Source organism: Orycteropus afer, unplaced genomic scaffold (assembly GCF_000298275.1).
Source record: "Orycteropus afer afer isolate SDZICR_OR568_19922 unplaced genomic scaffold, OryAfe1.0 scaffold00156, whole genome shotgun sequence".
Taxonomy (NCBI): domain Eukaryota; kingdom Metazoa; phylum Chordata; class Mammalia; order Tubulidentata; family Orycteropodidae; genus Orycteropus; species Orycteropus afer.
In genome coordinates, this window is record NW_006921743.1 from 2,983,404 (window position 1) to 3,003,372 (window position 19,969).

The 19,969-nt window shown below is 38.0% G+C and overlaps 1 protein-coding gene across 1 annotated transcript; it reads right to left on the reverse strand.

Moving 5' to 3' along the window:
• Positions 1-299: 299 nt before the first annotated feature.
• On the reverse strand, positions 300-16,031 carry LOC122150514 (protein FAM240B-like). The gene is made up of 2 exons (XM_042781723.1): positions 15,889-16,031; positions 300-393 (listed from the first exon to the last, which is right to left on the reverse strand). The coding sequence occupies exons 1-2, from the start codon at positions 16,029-16,031 to the stop codon at positions 300-302; spliced, it is 237 nt and encodes a 78-aa protein (XP_042637657.1).
• Positions 16,032-19,969: the final 3,938 nt, after the last annotated feature.

Sequence of the window (19,969 nt, forward strand, 5' to 3'; positions counted from 1 at the left end):
GCTACATGGGTTTTTGAAACTGGGTAGTGCTAATTCCAGGAGGTTTTTATATTAAACAACCAGAGCTTCATATCTTATTTGTAATCATCCTGTCTTCTGTGCAGAAAGGATTAAGCTGAAAAATAGCTCCCATTAGCACTATGAGGAAAGGCTTCACATATAAATCCTCTCACAAATGGGAGAGCAAATAGAGAGTGTTTTTAGTAAGTAAAAATAACTTGGGCGTTATTTATTCTTTTTCTCCTAAAAAAGTGCCCTTGGTGACTTGCTATCTTTTGAGTTGATGACACAGGAGATTCTCAGCTGACAACATCTGCCTGCTTTTCTTTTTCATCAGGGTTGTCCAGCATGCTCAGCCTTTTCTCTAGCCTCTGTTTCCATTCTTCTTTGAATCTGAAAAGGGGAAACAATATATTTGTTTAGTGTGCTTGTTTCCACACATGCTGGTCTAATGAAGTGTTATTTTTTTCCCTAAAGTTTTTTTTTTTTTTTAATTTTAAGGAAACACACAGATTTTACAAATTAATAAAGAAGAAAATAAATCAATAAACAAAAGGGCAAAAGCTGTGAAAAGGCAGTTGTTCCCAAACTTAATCCTTCCCAAATTTTCTTTGTAGATCCAATGTAATATCAATTAAAATCCCAGCAGGACATTTCTCTAGATACTGCCAAGCTGATTATAAATTTTATATAAAAAGTCAAAAGAACTAGGCTTGCCAAAACAATTTTGAAAAACAACAAAGTTGGAGGACTCACATGATCTGATTTTGAGACTTTTATAAAACCAGTTTACATCAAGTCAATTCCAACTCATGGCAACCCTGTGTATGTCAGAATAGAATAACACTCCATATGGTTTTCAATAGCTAATTTTTTTGAAACAGACCAACAGGTCTTTCTTCCAAGGTGCCTCTGAGTGGACTCAAATAGCCAAATTTTTGGTTAACAACTGAGTTTGTTAACTATTTCCACCACCCTAGCACTACTAAAGCTATCATAACCATGATAATGTAGCATCAGATAAGGAATAGATAAATCAATCAACAAAACAGACTATAAAGCCTAGAAACCAACTCACACAAATATGATCAATTAATTTTTGACAAGTGGGCAAAGACAAACTCAATGGAGGAAAGATAGTTTTTATGACAAATAATGCTGGAACAATTGGAAATTCATATTTAAAAAAAATTGACTTTAATCCATTGCTGTTGTTATTAGTTGCTACTGAGTCAATTCTGATACATGGCCACCTCATGTGTGCAGAGTAGAACTTCTCCATAGGATTTTCAATGATGTCACCTTTCAGAAGCAGATTACTCCTTCTCTCTTCTGGGGCACCTCTGGGTTGAGTTCAAACTGGCAATCTTTCAACTAGTAGTTGAGCCCTTAACTATTTGTGACACCCAGCGATTCTCACCTTGATCCATATCCAACACCTTATTGGAAATTATCTCAAAATGGATCATAGACAAAAATGTAAGACTATAAAATTTTCAGGAAAAAAACCACAAATGAAGATATTCATAACCTTGAGAAAGGGAAGGAATTCTTAGATACGATAATAAAAGTATAATTCATAACAGAAAAAACCCATAATTTGAATTTCATCAAAATTAAAAACTTGCTCAGTGAAAGCCCTCGTTAGGAATATAAAAGACAAACCACAAAGGAGGAGAAAGTATATGACCCAGTAATTTTTCTTTTAACTTTTTATTGTGATTTGAGTGAGAATTTACAGAGCAAATTAGTTTTCCATTCAATAGTTCATACACATTTTGTTGGTGACATTGATTGCAATTCCCACAATGTAAGAGCTCTCCTCCACTTCCTCCCTGTGGTTAGCTTTACCCTGTGTCCTTTTCTATGCATTACTGACCCCTGAGCTTTCTTTCTGCACAAATGTTGCCCTTCTGATATCCCACGGTTGATTGTTTTAAGGAGTGCACTTCCCTGGTATATTTGTTCACCTTGAAGGCCGACTGACTGAAAGTTAAGCTATGGGAGTGAGTTCAACTCCAGGCACTAAAGATGAATAAAGGACTCTGGTGGGAAGGGAATAGAGAGGGAATTTGGCTGCTAACCAGAAAGTCAATGATTCAAATCCACCAGTTGCTCTGTGGGAGAAAGATCAGACAATCTGCTTCTCTAACGATTTATATCCTTGAAAACTCCAAGGAAATCACTACAAGTTGGAATCAACTCAATAGTAGTGGAGTTTCTTTTGGTAAGGGTGAGTCGGGGCAATAGTCTCAGGGGTTTCACTAGTCTCTATTAGACCAATAAGCTTGGTGAACAGTAATCTTAATTTTGGGTATTTATTCAAGAGAAATAAAAACCTATATCCACACAAAAGCTCGTACGTGAAGATTTAGTTTTATTCATGATTACCAAAAACTGAAAATAGCTTAAATGTCCTTAATTAGGGAATGGATAACCAAACTGTGTTATGGCATTACAAGGGAATATTATTCAGCAATATAAAGGAATGATTATTGATACACAAAACAACAATGAATCTCAAGTGCACTTTTCTAAGTGAAAAAAGTCAGACTCAAAAGACCAGATATGAAACCAAAAAAATCAAACTCACTGCCATTGAGTGGATTCTGACTGATAGTGACTCCCATTGGGTTTCCTAGGTGGTAAATCCTGACCGAAGTAGATTACCCCATCTTCCTTCCATGTAGCAGCTGGTGGGTTTGAACCACCAACCTTCTAGTTAGCAGTCAAATGCCTTGGCCATTGCACACTACCTAATTAATTCATTTATAAGCATTCTGGAAAAGAAAAAAATTATAGGAGTGGAGAACAGATCAGTAGTTGCTGGGGACCAGGATTTGGGAAGGAGTTGTCCACAAAGGGACAAAAGAAAAAAAAAAAAAAAAAAAAACACACCAAACCTACTGACATCAAAGGAGCTCTGGTAGCGTAGTGCCTAAGGCACTTGACTGCTGACCAAAAGGCTGGTGGTTCAAACCCTCCAGCCACTCCTCAGAAGGAAGATGGGGCAATCTACTTTCATAGTGATACCGCCTCAGAAACCCAAAGAGGGGTCGCTATGAGTCGAATCCGACTCAACGGCACATAACAACAACAACAACACTGACATCAAGTCATTTCTGACTTATAGCAACTCCCATTGTGTTTCTGAGGTGGCAAATCTTTATGGAATTAGATTTCCCAGTCATTCTTCCATTGAATGGCTGGTGGGTTTTAACCACCAACCTTCTGGTTAGCAGTCAGATGCCTTAGGCATCACTATGCCACCAGAGCTCCCAAAACAAACACACACACACACACACACACACACATATACCCTGTCCTCAAGGAATTCTTGGTCTCTCACTTAGGATCTCAGTCTTAATCTCTGTGATTTTTAAACAAAATAATTATGTGGTAAATATATACATAACAAACATTTGTCATTTCAACATTCTTCTGGACCTTTGTTTTAATACAAAAAGGGCAGATGATGATTTTGCCAATCCTGTGCTGATATAGTAGGGCACATACCTTTACAGTTGCTTTTCCACAGTTATGAGAGTGGTGCCTGATCCTGATTTTTCTTATGACCTGAAGCTCACTAGGTAGGTGTCTGTTCATGGGGCAGACCTCAATCAGACAGTAAAGCCTGACAAGGCTTAACCCTAGCATACTGATCTGACTAGTTGAATTTACCAGACACGTTCCCCTACCCCCTCAGTTTGAATGAAAAACCCAACTAATATTTTCCTTACTGGCTAATCTTTGTGGTGATATCTCATTGAAAGTAGATTTCCCAATCTTCCTTCTGAGAAGTGGCTGGTGGGTTTGAACTGCCAGCCTTCCAGTTCATGTCTCATAGAAAGTGTAAAGTGATGCTATGTATCAAATTAGTAGATTAAAAATTGAGTATCTTGTTACTTGTAGCCAAAAGTATTCAGTATCTCTGAAAAGCAGAGATCAGAGCAGAAAGGAGCTGAGACTTGGTAAGCCCATTTCCCTACTTGTGCTAGTTAAAGTTCTGTGTCAACTTGGCAGGGCTATGATTTTGAGTGGCCTGCCACTTTTGATGTAGTTATTCTTCATGATGAGATTGGATATGGTGTAATTACCTCCATGGTGGAATTTGCCATAAGCAGCTAATTAGTTGAAGAGGTGTGCCTTTGGGGTGCAGCCTGCTTCCAGTATATATGGAAAAGTTTTGGGAAATCTCTCTGGGTTTTTGCTTATTTTGGCCTATTATCATCTCTAGTTCCAGGACTTGCACCATTGTCCTGCTGTTTTGCCTGCCTATATTGGTATGATTGACTTTGCAGTCTTTGAGCCAACAATCTACCATTTTACCTGCCACTCTTGAGTTTGTCAGTCCCTGCAGCTGTGTGAGCATTTACTTGAGAAGTCTCCAGCTTGACATTTGATCCACGGACATGGGCCTTGCCAGACTTTACAACTACCCATGGTGGACAGGTTTCTGCAGAACTTCCAGGCTAAGACAGACTTGGGAGAAGGAGGCCATCCACTTCTCAAACAATTGGACAGTGAAAACCTTATGAATAGCAGTGAAACAATATCTGATATATTACTGGAAAACTTTATGAACAGCCCTGAAACATTGTCCAATATAGTGACAGGAGATGAGCCCATCAGGTCAGAAGCCACTCAAAATTTGACTGAGGATGAGCTGACTCCTCAGAGTAGAGCTGACCTTAATGATGTGGATAGAGTAAAGCTTTCAATAACTGCATTGGCTCATGTGGCATGACTCAAAATGAATAGAAAAAGATGCAAACACCCATTCATAATTGGAACACGGAATGTATGAAGTATGAATCTAGGAAAATTGGAAGTTGTCAAAAATGAAATGGAATGCATAGAGATCTATATGCTAGGCATTACTGAGTTGAAACAGACTGTTTTTGGCCATTTTGAATCAGACAACAACCATTCATCATCACAAAGAGTGTTCCAAAACCTGTCCTGTAGTACAACACTGTCAGATAAGAAAATATCTATACATCTACAAGAAAGACCAGTTAATACTACTAATATTCAAATTTATGCACCAATCACCAAAGCCAAAGATGAGGAAATTGAAGATTTCTACCAATTTCTGTAGTCTGAAATTGACTGAACATGCAATCAAAATTTGTTGGTTATCACTGGTGACTAGAATGCAAAAGTTGGAAACAAAGAAGAGTTACTGGTAGTTGGAAAAAAATGGTATTGGTGATAGCAATAACACTGGAGATTGCATGATAGAATTTTGCAAGACCAACAAATTATTCATTGCAAATACCATTTTTCAACAACATTAGTGAGAACTATACACTTGGACTTCACCAGATGGAATACACAGGAATCAGATTGACTACATCTGTGGCAAGAGGTGACGGAGAAGTTCAATATCTTCAGCCAAAACAAGGCAGGAGCTGATTGTAGAACAGACCATCAATTACTCATATGCACATCCAAGTTGAAGTTGAAGACAAATAAAGTCAAAGATAGCCAAAATATGACCTTGATAATATCCATCTTGAATTTAGAGACCATCTAAAGAATAGATTTGATGCATTGAACACCAAAGACCAAAAACCAGAGGAATTGTGGGATGACATCAAGAACATCATCCATGAAGAAAGCAAGAGGTCATTAAAAAGACAAGAAAGGAAGAAAAGACCAAAATGGATGTCAGAAGAGACTTTGAAACTTGCCCTTGAGTGGAGAGTAGCTAAAGCAAATGGAAGAAATGACAAGATAAAAGAGCTGAACAAAAGATTTAAAAGAGAAGCTTGAGCAGACAAAGCCAATTACTATAATGAAATGAGCAAAGACCTGGAGTTAGAAAACCAAAAGGGAAGAACACACTTGGCATTTCTCAAGCTGAGAGCTGAGGAAAACTTTTAAGCCTCAAGTTGCAATATTGAAAGATTCTATGGACAAAATATTGAATGATGTAGGAAGCATCAAAAGAAGATGGAAGGAATACTGAGTTACTGTACCAAAAAGAATTGGTCAGTGTTCATTCATTTCAGGAGGTGGCATATGGTTGAGAACCAGTGGTATTGAAAGAAGAAGTCAAAGCTTCACTGAAGGAATTGGTGAAGAACAAGGCTTCAGGAATTGATGGAATACCATTGAGATGTTTCAACAAATGAATGCCCTGCTGGCAGCACTCACTTGGTTATGCCAAGAGATTTGGAAAAGAGCTACCTGGGCAACTGACTGAAAGAGATGCATATTTGTACCAATTCCAAAGAAAGGTGACCCTACAGAATGTAGAAATTATCTAACAATATAATTTGTATTACATGCAAGTAAAATCTTAATGAAGATAATTCAACAATGTTTGCAGCAGTGTATTGACAGGGAGCTTCCAGAAAAGAAAGCTGGATTCAGAAGAGGATGTCAGATAGATCTTAGCTGAAAGGAAAGAATACCAGAAAGATGTTTACTTATGTTTTATTCACTATGCAAAAGCATTTGATTGTGTGGATCATAAAAAATTTTGGATAACATTGAGAAGAACAGGAGTTCTATAACACTTGATTGTACTCATGAGCAACCTGCACATAGATCAGGAGGCTGTCATTCAAACAAAACAAGGGCATACTGCAAGGTTCAAAATCAAGAAGAGAGTGCATCAGGGTTGTATCCTTTCACCATACACATTCATTCTGTGTGCTGAGTAAATAATCCAAGAAGCTGGATTATATGAAGAAGAATGTGGCATCAGGATTGAAGGAAGAATAATTAACACCCTGTCATATGCAGATGACACAACTTTGCTTGCTGCAAGTGAGGATGACTTGAAGCACTTACTGATGAAGATTAAATACTACAGCATGCAGTGTGGATTACACCTCAATATAAAGAAAACAAAAATCTTCACAACTGATCCAATAAACAGCATCACAGTAGATGGAGAAAAGACTGAAATTGTCATGGATTTCATATTACTTGGTTCTATAATCAACACCGATGGAAGCAGCAGTCAAGATATCAGATGACATATTGCATTGGGTAAATCTGCTGCTCTTTAAGGGCTGAAGAGCAAAGAGGTCTCCTTGAAGACTAAGGTGTGCCTAACCCAAGGCATGGTATTTTAAATCACTTCTTAGGCATGTGAGAGCTGGACAATGAATAAGGACGACCAAAAAGGAGTTGATGCTTTTGAGTTGTGGTGTTGGAGAAGAATGCTGAGAGTACCATGGTCTGCTAAAAGGACTAAGATCTGTCCTTGAAGAAGTGGAGCCAGAATGCTCCTTGGGAGTGAGAATGGCCAGACTTTCATCTCTCCTACTTTGGTCATGTTGTCAGAAGGGACCATTCTCTGGAGAAGGATACAATGCTTGATAAAGTGAAGGATCAATGAAGAGGTTAAAGGCCCTCAATGAGATAGATAGACACAGTGGCTGCAACAATGGGCTCAGGTATAGCAAAGATCTTGAGGCTGGCACAAGACTGGGCATTGTTTAGTTCTGCTGTGCATAGGGTCACTATGAGTCACAGATGACTCGAAGGCACTTAACAACAACAACTGCATGAGCCACTTCTTTTAGATAATTTCTCTCTCTCTCTCTCTCTCTGTATGTATATATATATATATATATATATATATATATATATATATATATATATAAATTGGAATTGACTGGATAGCAGTGAGTTTGGTTTTTATATGCTTCACTGCTTTTGCCTCTCTAGAGAACCTAGCCTAAGTAACTACCCAAGTTCTTCAGATTTCATATCTACCTGACACTGAGTTCTGCCAGCTTCTGAAGAGCTATTTTGAAGACTATACTCTTTGTATGAAAACATTGTGTGTGTGTTTGTGTGTGTAAGCATCGTACATTCTCTCAGTTAATAGTTACAGTGTGGTCACCTAGACTTGTTGTTGCTGTAATGTGCCATCGAGTGGGACTCGACTCATAGCGACCCCTCCTTAGGTTTCCGAAGCGGTATCACTACAGAAGTAGATTGCCCAAACTTCCTTCTGAGGAATGGCTGGTGGGTTTGAACCATCAGCCTTCAGATTAGCAGTCAAGTGCCTTAGGCACTATGCTACCTGAGCTCCTAGACTTAGGTGTCCATAAAGTTTATGGTCCAAACTGAGAAACGTTTGAAAATAAAAGGAAGCACAATCAATAATTCCACTGGGAGGATAGGTGTACACCCAGATGTTCTCAGGCAAACTGGAATGTATGGTCATCCTACTTATACCTGACTATTCTTAAAATGCCTTAATCAGTTATTGGCAGTCTCCAAATTCTCTAGGCATCCAACCCCATCCAAGCTGTGTTGCCAGACTTTCTAGTCAGACTCAGAGAGAGTTGGGGGCTTTCCAGTTTTAGGTCACCCACTTAGCCTTGTGATCTCATGTCTAGGCCTTCTGCCAGAATTATCAGTTACTGGAATAAATGGATTGACTCCAGCTCTGGCCATATTCTTCTCTGTTAATGAATGCACAGTTGTGGGTTAATGAATTTGTCGTTGGTAAAACACCTTCTTCCACTCCACTGCTTCCACTGATTTGTCTGGTTTGACCCCTTGATGAGAATTTGCATTTCTAACAAGTTTCCAGGTGATGCTAACGCTGCTATCCAGGATCAATTCTGAGAAGAACTAGTAGAGCAGTGGTTCTCATAATTTATTAAACATTAGAATCACCTGGAGATCTTGTTAAACTGCATATTCAGTATATCTGGGGGTGGAAAAGCAAATCCAAGTCTGTTCAAAGCCCTGCTTCTTGCTGGGTTAGCTCAGCATGGGAAGAAGGATACAAGGCATTATTGGTTATGTTTTCTATGAGTTTGAATTGACTTGATGGTAGTGGGTTTCATTTTATTTTGTTTTTTAATTATATCAGTAAAGGGTTGGTGGAAAATTATGAGGTTTTTGTTTTCTATTGTTTACCTGGAACATTTCTTTATTTCATGGTGGCTTAGATTTACCTTTTGTAGATAAAGAAGGGTATGGGAGTTATGTGTATGCATATGTGCATATATGGAATGTGCACTATAGTGGAGTTTGGGAGTCATAGCACACAGATGTGGAATAAGGACCTGGTCATTTATTATGTATTCATTAGGCTACAAGTACATGATGCTGTAAGATTTTTATCCTGTTAGGACAGAGTTTCAAACTCTTTGGTCAGGTCAACAGGGATTTAAGTAATTGTTCTAACATTTTGGTTTTGATTGGAAAATATCTGTTGCTGTTGTTGTTATGTGCTGTCGAATCAGACCCGACTCATAGCGATCCCTCCCTGGGTTTCCAAGGCAGTGTCACTATGGAAGTAGAGTGCCCAACCTTCCTTCTGAGGAGTGCCTGAGGGGTTTGAACCACCAGCCTTCTGGTTAGTCAAGTGCCTTAGACACTATACTAACAGAGCTACTTGGAAAATATCTATATTCTCTTTTTTTGTGTAAACATGCCTCATTTGTGATGTAAGTGTGTGTGTTTAGCATAAGAAGAACAAAAACACGATGTTTTCATTCATTGTTTACCAAATTAAGAAGGCTTTTCAGGTGTGTGTGTGTGTGTGGGGTTCTTATTCACAGTCAATAAAGGCAACAGTTCTAGTAAGTGGAGCTCAAAAATGGATGAGGCATTTCCCCAGAAAATATTCAAATAACCAACAAGCACAAAGTCACCAACAAGCACAAAGATGTACATCAAAATCACAGTGAGATACCATGTCACTCCCACTAGAATGACAATGATAAAAACAAAAACAAAAACAAAACAAACTAGAAAGCAATAGGTGTTTGTGAGTTTGTAGAGAAACTGAAACTGCCACTCACTGCTGGTATGCATGTAAAATTGTTCAGCTACTGTGGAAAACAGTTTGGTAGTTCCTCACAAAGTTTAACCTAGAATTACCATATGTTGTTGTTATTTGCCATTGAGTCGGCCCCGACTCATAGCGACCCCTCCTTGGGTTTCCAAGGCAGTATCACTACGGAAGTAGGATTGTCCAACCTTCCTTCTGAGGAGTGGCTGGTGCCTTAGGCACTATGCTACCAGAGCTCCTAGAATTACCATATATAACCCATTGATCTCAAACCTAGGTGGAAGTGAAAAGAAATGAAAGTAGAAATGCAAATAGAAACTTGTACACCAATGTTCCTTGTAACACATTTCAAAATAGTCAATAGATGGAAACAACTGAAATGAATAAACAAAATGTGATATATACACACAAAGAAATATTACTCAGCTATAAAGTGAAACAAAATCCTGATTCATGCTATGACATGAAAACACCAGGCTGGGAGAAATAGTTGTTGTTAGGTGCTGTGGAGCCAGTTCTGACACATAATGACCCTATGGACTACAGAACAAAACAATGCATGGTCTTGAGTCATCCTCACAATCCTAGCTACATTTGAGCCCATTGTTGAAGCTACTGTGTCAATCCACCTTGTTGAGGGTCTTCCCATTTTTCTCTACCCTCCACTTTGCCAAGGATGATATCCTTCTCCAGGAACTGGTCCCTTTTGACAACATGACCAAAATTGGTAAGATGAAGTCTGGCCATTCTCGCTTCCAAGGAGTATTCTGGATGCACTTTTTCCAGGACAGATTTGTTTGTTCTTCTGGCAGTCTATGATATTTTCAGTATTCTTTGCCAACACCACAATTCAAAAGCATCAACTCTTCTTTGGTCTTCCTTATTCATTGTCCAGGTTTCACATGCATATGAGGCGATTGAAAATACCATGGCTTGGGTTAGGCATACCTTAGTCTCCAAAGTAACATATTTGTTCTTCAACTCTTGAAAATGGTCTTTTGCAACAGATTTGCCCAGTGCAGTACGACATCTGATCTCTTGACTGCTGCTTCCATGGATGTTGAGTATGAATCTAAGTAAAATGAAATCTTTGACAACTTCAATCTTTTCTTCATTTATCATGATGCTGTTTATTGGTCCAGTTGTAAGGATTTTTGTTTTCTTATAAAGAAAAGTGTAATCCATACTGAATTGTAATCCATACTGAGGCATAATCCATACTGAAGACTGCAGTCTTTAATGTTTATTGTTAAGTGTTTCAAGTCATCTTTACTTTCAGCAAACAAGATTGTGTCGTCTTCATATTGCAGATTGTTGATGAGCCTTCCTCCAATCCTGATGATGTATTCTTCTTCATATAGTCAGCTTCTTGGATTATTTGCTCAACATACAGATTGACTAAGTATGGTGAATGGACACAACTCTGACATACACCCTTCCTGATTTTAAATCATGCAGTATCCCTTGCTCTGTTAGAATGATAGCCTCCTGTTCTATGTATAAGGTCCTCCTGAACATGATTAAGTGCTATGGAATTCCCATTCTTCACAATGTTATTCATAATATGTTATGATTCACACAGTCAAATGCCTTTGAATAGTTGATAAAATATAGTTAGACAGCTTTCTGGTATTCTTTACTTTCAGCCAACATCCATCTAACATCGGCAATGATATCTCTTGTTTGACATCCTCTTCTAAACCCAGCTTGTATTTCTAGGACATCCTCTTCTAAATCCAGCCTGCATTTCTAGAAGTTCCTTGTCAATATACTGCTGCAACTCTTTTCAAATTATTTTCAACAAAATTTTACTTGTGTGGGATAATGATATTATTTGATAATTTCTACATTCTGTTGGATCATCTTTCTTTGAAATGGACACAAATATGGATCTCCTTCTGTCAGTTGGCCAAGTAGCTGTCTTCCAAATTACTTGGCACAGAGGAGTAAGTGGCTCCAGTGCGGCATCTATATGTTGAAACATCGTAATGCATATTCTGTCAGTTCCTGGAGATTCATTTTTCACCAATTCCTTCAGTACAGCTGAAAGATTGGTGAAAAACAAGGCTATTAAGAGAAATAAGGCAGTCACAGAAGGACAAACACTGAATGATCACATTTTTGTGAAAAAGAAAATATTTAGAATCCAAAAATCATTAGTGGTTACCAGGGTTTGGAGGGAATAAAAGGCAATCTTTTGCTTAGGTGGCATAGAGTTTATGTTAATGGTGGTATAATAATTTGGAAAAAGATAGTGATAAAAGCTGTGCAACTTATGAATGTGATCAACATCACTAAATTGTATATGAGGAAATTGTTGAATTGATGGTTTTATCAAGTGTATTTTCATCACTATAGTACAAATACAAGAACAGATGAGAGCATCACAGAAAGCTGCTCCTACTTTCTTCCTACTCTGTACAATTTTCCTCTGCTCTAAGCAGTGTCACCACTCATTGTCAATTTGTCATACTCTGGTGGCTTATGTATTGCTGTGATGCTGGAAGCTATGCTACTGGTATTTCAAATACCAGCAGGGTCACCTATGGTGGCCAGGCTTCAGCACAGCTTCCAGACTAAGACATCTAAGAAAGAAGGAAGTGCCAGGTCCATTGCTGAAAAATTGACCACCAAAAACCTTATGAATAGCAGTGAAACACTGATATAGTGAGAGAGGATGAGGCTCTCAGATTGGAAGGCACTCACAATATGACAAGGGAAGAGTTGTCTCCTCAAAGTAGAGTCAACTTTTAATGATGTGGATGGAAGAAAGATTTTGGAACCTTCTTTGCTGGTATAGCACAACTCAAAATGAGAAGAAAGAGCTGCAAGCATTCATTAATAATTAGAACAAGGAATGTAGGAAGTATGAATGTAAGAAAATTGGAAGTTGTGAAAAATGAAATGAAATGTAAAGAGACCAATATCCTAGGTATTAGTGAGCTAAAATGAACTGGTATTGGCCAATTTGAATCAGACAAACATATGGTCTACTATGCTGGGAATGACAAATTGAAGAGGAATTCATTATCAAAAAGAACATTTCAAGATCTAGCCTGGAGTACAATGCTGTTAGTTATAGGATATATACCAACAAGGAAGATCAGCTAATACTACTATTATTCAAATTTACACACTGATCACCACAGCCAAAAATGAAATTGAAGATTTTTACCAACTTCTGCAGTGTGAAATTGACCAAATATGCAATCAAGATGTATTGATAATTACTGCCTTGCTTTGGGAAACTCTGCTACAAAAGATCTCTTTAAAACGTTGAAGAACAAAGATGTCACCTTGAATACTAAGGTGTATCTGACCCAAGTCAATTTATTTTCAATAGCTTCATGTGCATGTGAGAGTTGGACAATGAATGAGGAAGACCACAGAAGAATTTTGGTGTTTCCAAACAAATACTGAATGTACTATGGACTGCTAGAAGAATTAACAAATCTGTCTTAGAGAAAATACAGCTGGAATGCTCTTTATAATCGAGAATGGATGGAGTTTGGGTCTTATACTTTGATCATGTTGTCAAAAGAGACTAGTCCCTGGAGAAAGAGTCCATGTTTGATAAAGTAGAGAGTCAATAAAAAAAAAAAAAGGGGGGGGGGCTTTAATGAGATGGATTGGCACAGTGGCTTCAACAGTGGGTTCAAGCATGGTAACCATAGACTGTGAGGATGGTCAGGACCAGGAAGTGTTTTGTTCTGTTCTACAGAGGGGCACTGTGAGTCAGAACCAACTCAACAGCACCTAATAACAATGAGCAATGCAGTGATGATACCTACATTATTAAAAATTTATTTGGAAAAAAATAACTATGAAATATTTTATGATGTACACATTTTAAAGTTTTACTCTTTTGGTCATAAGGAAGAGAAAAGTATCAAAACTTTAGAAGGGAGATCACTTCTATGGCATATGGGAGCCTGGAGAATTATTGAATTTGTTCAAGGGACAATTTACAGTTGGTTGCATTTGATTATACCTTTTTTCCCAATTACAAAATGGCACAGTATCAATGTAAAAAGTTTGGAAAAAAATAAAAGAGTGCACAAACACATACACATCTGCCATCCCACCAGCGAAAAATAGTTACTCTTAATATCTTAGTGTCACCACCCATCTGTCTGTTTGTCCTACTTTGGTGGCTTGTGTATTGCTGTTATGCTGGAAGCTATGTCACTGGTATTTCAAATACCAACAGGGTCATCCATGGTAGAAAATTTTCAGTAGAGCTTCCAGACTAAGACAGATTAGAAAGAAAGGACTAGTGATCTACTTTTGAAAATTATCCAATGAAAATTTTATGGATTACAACAAAATATTGTTCAATATAGTGCTGTAAGATAAGCCTTAGGTTAAAACATACTCAGACTGTACATGGCTACAACAATGCACTTGAGCAACCAATGATAGTAAAGATGGCCAAGACTGGGCAATGCTTGATTCTGTTCTACATGGGATCACAATGAGTTGGGGCTGAGTTAATGATAACTAAAAACTATAACAATATCTTAATGCATTTTCTTTTCATATTTTTCTTATGCACATAGATAGACTGTGTAACAAATTTATTATTTTGACAAAAAACAAGATTATTTTTCAAATTTTACTTTTAATCTTGCATCCCAGAGATTCTGGAAGGAATGGTACAGCAGAGTATTCATGATGGGATCTGGCTTCCACTAGATCTGTGGGCTAGGACTGCAGAAGGAGAATGGCAAGGGCCACACAACTGGCAACCACCTTAGTTGTCCTCAGGTACATTGGGACTCTCCAGGACTGAATGATCTATCATGGGACTCGAGGACTAGAAGCTCTTCTGGCAAGTGGAAAAGCCTGTATCTGTCTGCTAGGCAATGAGGAATGTAGCTAGCATGGGTTGGAGCTGTTCTCTAGGTATGAAGAAAGGCTATTTTCCCTTTGGGAGAGAAGATAGGTTTTTATAAGATAATGTTGAGTTCAACACATGTGAATTGGACATGAATTCTGCTCTACCTGCATTGAGGAGACATCAAACATGAAGACACAGTGCCCTTCTCTCCACAGAACACACCTGGCTTTCTAGTTCACTTTCTATTGCAAGTGGCCATCTCAGCAAAGTACAACCAGAGTGGGCTGTTTCCATTTTAGGAACAGAGAACCCAAACAGGCCTTGAAGAGTTGATCTGATCCATCTTCAACAAGGCATTGCACACAAGAGAACAGGTGCTGGACTTCTTATTCACAGTGGTATAAACACTCTAGGTGACATGTCTTCTCATATAATTTCCCCTCTCAGCAGACTTCTTTGAATTGAGTAAGTTCACTCAATAGTGAGAGAAAGGCCACAATATCCTTCCCCCAACAATCCTAAACTATATCATCACAGATGTGGAATCTTTTTTTTTTTTTTTATAACTATTTTTTTTCACACACTTATCTGTTGTCCTAATTCTGAAATTCAGTTAAGTTTATGTGCTGGGCACTGTGACAGAAATGTAGTGAAGGAGAAATTTTTCAGTTCATCAAGATATGATGAATATGAAAACAGATCTTCATTTTTGCTTATGTGGAAAAAGGCTTGCCTATATCTATAGGTCAGTGGCTCGCAAATGAGGGCAACTCTGCCCTTAGGAGACATTTGTCAATGTCTGGAGATATTTTTGGTTGTCATAATGAGGGATGAGGTGTTACTGGTATTTGATGATTAGAGGTGAGGGATGCTGCTAAACATCCTATAATGCACAGGAAAGACCCCCTCAATAAAGTATTTCCAGCCCCTAATATCAATAATGTTGAGATTGAAAAACCCTAGTATCAAAAGTGACAAGATTGTAGGCATAGATAATGAAAATAATTCTGTCTCCCTGGCTTCACACCTGGTATGACTAATGAACTGAGCTGCTAACTAGAAGCTGGCGTTTGAGTCTACCCAGAGGTGTCTTAGAGAAAAGATCTGGCGATCTACTTCCAAAAATCAGCTATTGAAAACACTGTGGGGCAAGGTTCCACTCTGACACACATGGTCACCACAAGCTGAAATTGATTTGATGGCAACTGGATAAACCTACTTGAAAAAAAACAAAGAAAGAAAGAAAGAAAAAGAAAAACGAACCACATACTTTCTCAGGGCACTTCTTCCCTGACGATCTTCTCCTAGCTCTCGATAACAAGTCTGTTTGCTAATTTCTTTTTCCCAGAAGCTTTTGAGCTCATGACAAGTTTCACAGCAGAAAACGTCTCGGCGGATGTACTGGTTGTTCATCCCCTGAAAGATAAAAGGAAAAACAAATGTCAGTCTCAAATAAGACCATTCTTATTTTGAATTATAGAAAGGTAAGTTTGAATCCAGACATTGTCGTTTATAATTTGTCTATGTGCCCATAACTGAAAATGAGAGAGCTGTGGTTTGAAGCCAGGCCTGTCTCTGTTCAAAGTGGATGTGCTCTTCTTTCTAGCATCTCATCACAGGAAATGGCCTCTGCATTTGGAAATGACTGCCTCCAAGTCAGCTTGTTTGGGAGGAGGCGGGTGTATCTCATGAATACACAGTATTTTAATGCAAATATGGTTGTGTTCTATTTTTTTTTTTTTTTTGGTTAAACAAGCCCTCCCCCAGAGGTATTTTTGTAAGTAAGCCATCTTTGCTATTTATTTTTTGACTGATTTAGCAGCAACATGTAAAACAATAGCATAGCATGTTTCCAAAAATACCTGGGAGGAAGAAGTATTGGCAACAACAAAATAAGATGTTAATTCAAGCATTATCAGCATGAAAATACAGTATACATGCTTAATACTAATAAATATTTACTTTAAACACAAACATTGCCCATTTTTCCAAACCTTAATGATTTTAGTAGAAGTAGGCAGGTAGATTCAAAAGATCGCAAAACAGGTTGTTCCTGCCTTGTGGTGATCACCTGCTGAGAGAAGAGTTTACACCCCGACTGGAGATTGAAAAGGGATCTAGCATTCATTGACATTCATTGACCTCGCCCAAGTCACTAAGCTGGAGAATGGTGCAGCTGTCAAAGCCCAGAACCCATACTTTTCTTGCACACCCCGCCGCCTCCTTTGAAAAGGAGATGTTTGGCTTCCATCTTTTTACCCCTTGGAGAGGCTTAGAGCCCTGGGTGGTGGAAATTGTTAAGAACTTGACTACTAGCTGAAAGGTGGGCAGTTCAAATCTGCCCAGAGCCACCTTGGAAGACAGGTCTGGTGATATACTTCTGAAAAGTCACAGCCTTTGAAAACAGTTCTACTCCACACATATGGGGTCACCATGAACCAGAAACAACTAGATAACAACTGTTGTTGTTGTTGTTATGTACCATCTAGTCAGACTCGACTCATAGTGACCTCTCCTTGGGTTTCCGAGGCAGTATCACTACAGAAGTAGATTGCCCCATCTACCTTCCCAGGAGTGGCTGGTGGGTTTGAACCACCAGCCTTCTGGTTAGCAGTCAAGTGCCTTAGTTACTATGCTACCAGAGTTCCCAAATAACAACAAAATATATATAACACAAAATTTACTAATTTAACCATTTGTAAATGTATAATCCAGTGGCATTATTTGCACTTACAATGTTGTGCAACTATTAACTCTATTTGTTTCCAAAACTTTTTTATTGCTCCAATCAGAAACTCTGTACCCATTGAGAAAGAGTTTTAACTCTGCTGCAATCCAGATTTCTGGAATCCGTGGAGTTGGGGTGACTTACTCAGGCTATTGTCCTGAGATCTTTTGAAACTTGAGCCTTGAGAAAACTGGCTTCCCCAAAATTATCCTTAAATCAAACAATAGCCTAGTAAGCAGCTTACTAAGACTGTTTTGCCATAGACATTGGGGTCTTTTGAAGAATTATCTATATGCAGTCAGTTTTGAGAAACAGAAACTCCAAGGTCAGACTAGAAGCTGTATTTTAAGGGTAAATGGTTATTATATAAAATGCATTGTCCTAGTGCTGTTTCCATGGCAGTGCTGAGAAGATGCAGTATAAGAATCCTTGCAAGTTGTTTAAGATTTGCAACATTTTTGGCATAGTGCCCGAGGAATTTGACTGCTAACCAGAAAGCTGGCAGTTCATACCCACCAGGCACTCCTCAGAAGGAAGGTTGGGCAAACTACTTCCATAATGGTACCATCTCGGAAACCAAAGGAGGGGTCACTATGAGTCAGATCTGACTCGACGGCAGTGAGTTTGAGTGAGAGTCAAAATATTACCCTAATTTAAAAATTTTATACTAATTAAACTTTAATTTTTATTATCAGCCTAATATTATTTTTGTTTTAACACCATTAAGCAGTCACTCTCCATTCTACCTGCTGCTATTATTAATACTTTGAAGTACATAATAAATGCTCAGTTATTCTTCATTATATTGAATCAAACGAACAATTTTATTATTTTCTTTCCTAATTATTTTTTTCATAAAATGAGCTGGACTGGAATGACCAATGAATCCTTTGGAGTATCCCAGACATTGAGGGAAAGTTTGAAAAGGGTTTATTTTTGTACTTTCTGGATAAGGGAAGCATTCAAGTTCAGTAGTCTTTCCAAGGTGCCTCTGAGTGAACTTGAATCTCCAACCTTTGCTTAACAGCAAGATGTTAACTGTTTGCATGACACAGGAATTCCCAAGGGGTAGCTGAGGCATTTCATTTCCTGATGTGACCTTTGCCTGTACAAATGGGAAATAAGATATTGATACTTGCTTTGAACTGGGAGGAAAGTGTTAATGTAGAATTTGCAATCATTGCCTTGATTTATTCACAGATTTCTTTATAATAAAAATGCTCCTGAAAATTTCAAGTTCATGTTAAGTATCTGGCATTCTAAGAAAAGATAATTTTGTCAAATAGATTTTCAATGTATTTTTTCTTTCCTCAAAATTTATTTATTTATTGTCTTTTTATTGTGATTTGAGTGAAAGTTTATAGAGCAAATTGGTTTTCCATTCAGCTGTTCATATGTGTTTTGTTTTATGATATTGAATGCAGTTGCCACAGTGTAACAGCACTCTCTACACTTCTTCCCTGTGATTTCCATTTCCATTTATACTTCTTCCTATCCATTCTTGACTTTGGAATTTTATCTCTGGACAAATGCTTCCTTTTTGATCTAAAGGCTGATTGTTGATTATTCTAAGCGGCACACATACCCTTGTGTTATTGTTCATAGGGCTACTTATTATTTGGCTAAAAGTTGAGCCACAAGTGTGGCTCAGTTCCAGGATTGAAGGGTGATTAAGGGTCATAATCTTAGAGGTTCCACAAGTCTTTGTCAGACTAGTAAGCCTGAATCTTTTCTTTAGTTATTTTGAGTCCCCCCCCACACACACATTTTTCTGATACTTCTATTGTGATCCCTTTCAGGTGGTTGGCAGTGGTAGCTGGGCACTATGCAGTTCTTCTGGTCTCAGGGCTGGTCCATTAGTCCAAGGGACTAATTGTTTCCATGCATCTTTGCTTTTCTTTATTCTTCATTGCTCCAGACAAGGAGAAATCAATAGTTGCACCTTAGATGTCTACTCACAAGTTTTAAGATCCAGTTGCTACTCACCAAAGTAGGATGTAGAACATTGTCTTAGTGGATTATGTTACGCCAATTGACTTCGATGCTTCCCGAGACTATGGTCCTGAGCTCCTAGGCCCAGCAACTCCTTCCCTCAAAATATTTAGCTATGGCTAAGAGGTTTTCATAACTTTGCCCCCTGTTAGCTCTACTATATACATAGATAATTTAACAGTACATACAAATAACTATGTAGAAATATAAACTGCCAAACCAATATGATTGTGGATAAAATTCCATTCACCTATCCATACCTGCTCATCTTGCCTGTCTAGCTATGTATCTACTTATAGATTAATGTTTGTTATTATTGATAATGTAGGATTGTGTATGTAATACTATTTATCTTTATTGTCTACAACTTTGTGAACCTCTCCATGTCTTACTTTTTCTTAGTGATATTGTACTGGTCACACATTCTTTCTCTTCATATAATTAATACATGTCTCTTACATAGTAATTTTCCCTCCCCTCTGCTCTGATCCCTGGTAACCATCAAAAACTATTTCTTTTCTTGTTAAATGAAGAGAAAAACACAACCACTGAGAAAACTGTCCAAGATTTGCTGGAGGAGAACTTCCCTGAAATAATGAAAGATGAGAATGTATCCATCCAGGAAATCCAA

Excerpts from the sequence above, each read along its gene's own strand:
- LOC122150514 (XM_042781723.1), bottom strand. The coding sequence starts at position 16,031 with ATGAACAACCAGTACATCCGCCGAGACGTTTTCTGCTGTGAAACTTGT. Across the intron at positions 394-15,888 it reads GGAAGAAGTGCCCTGAGAAA|ATTCAAAGAAGAATGGAAAC; the intron begins GTATGTGGTTCG and ends TCCCCTTTTCAG.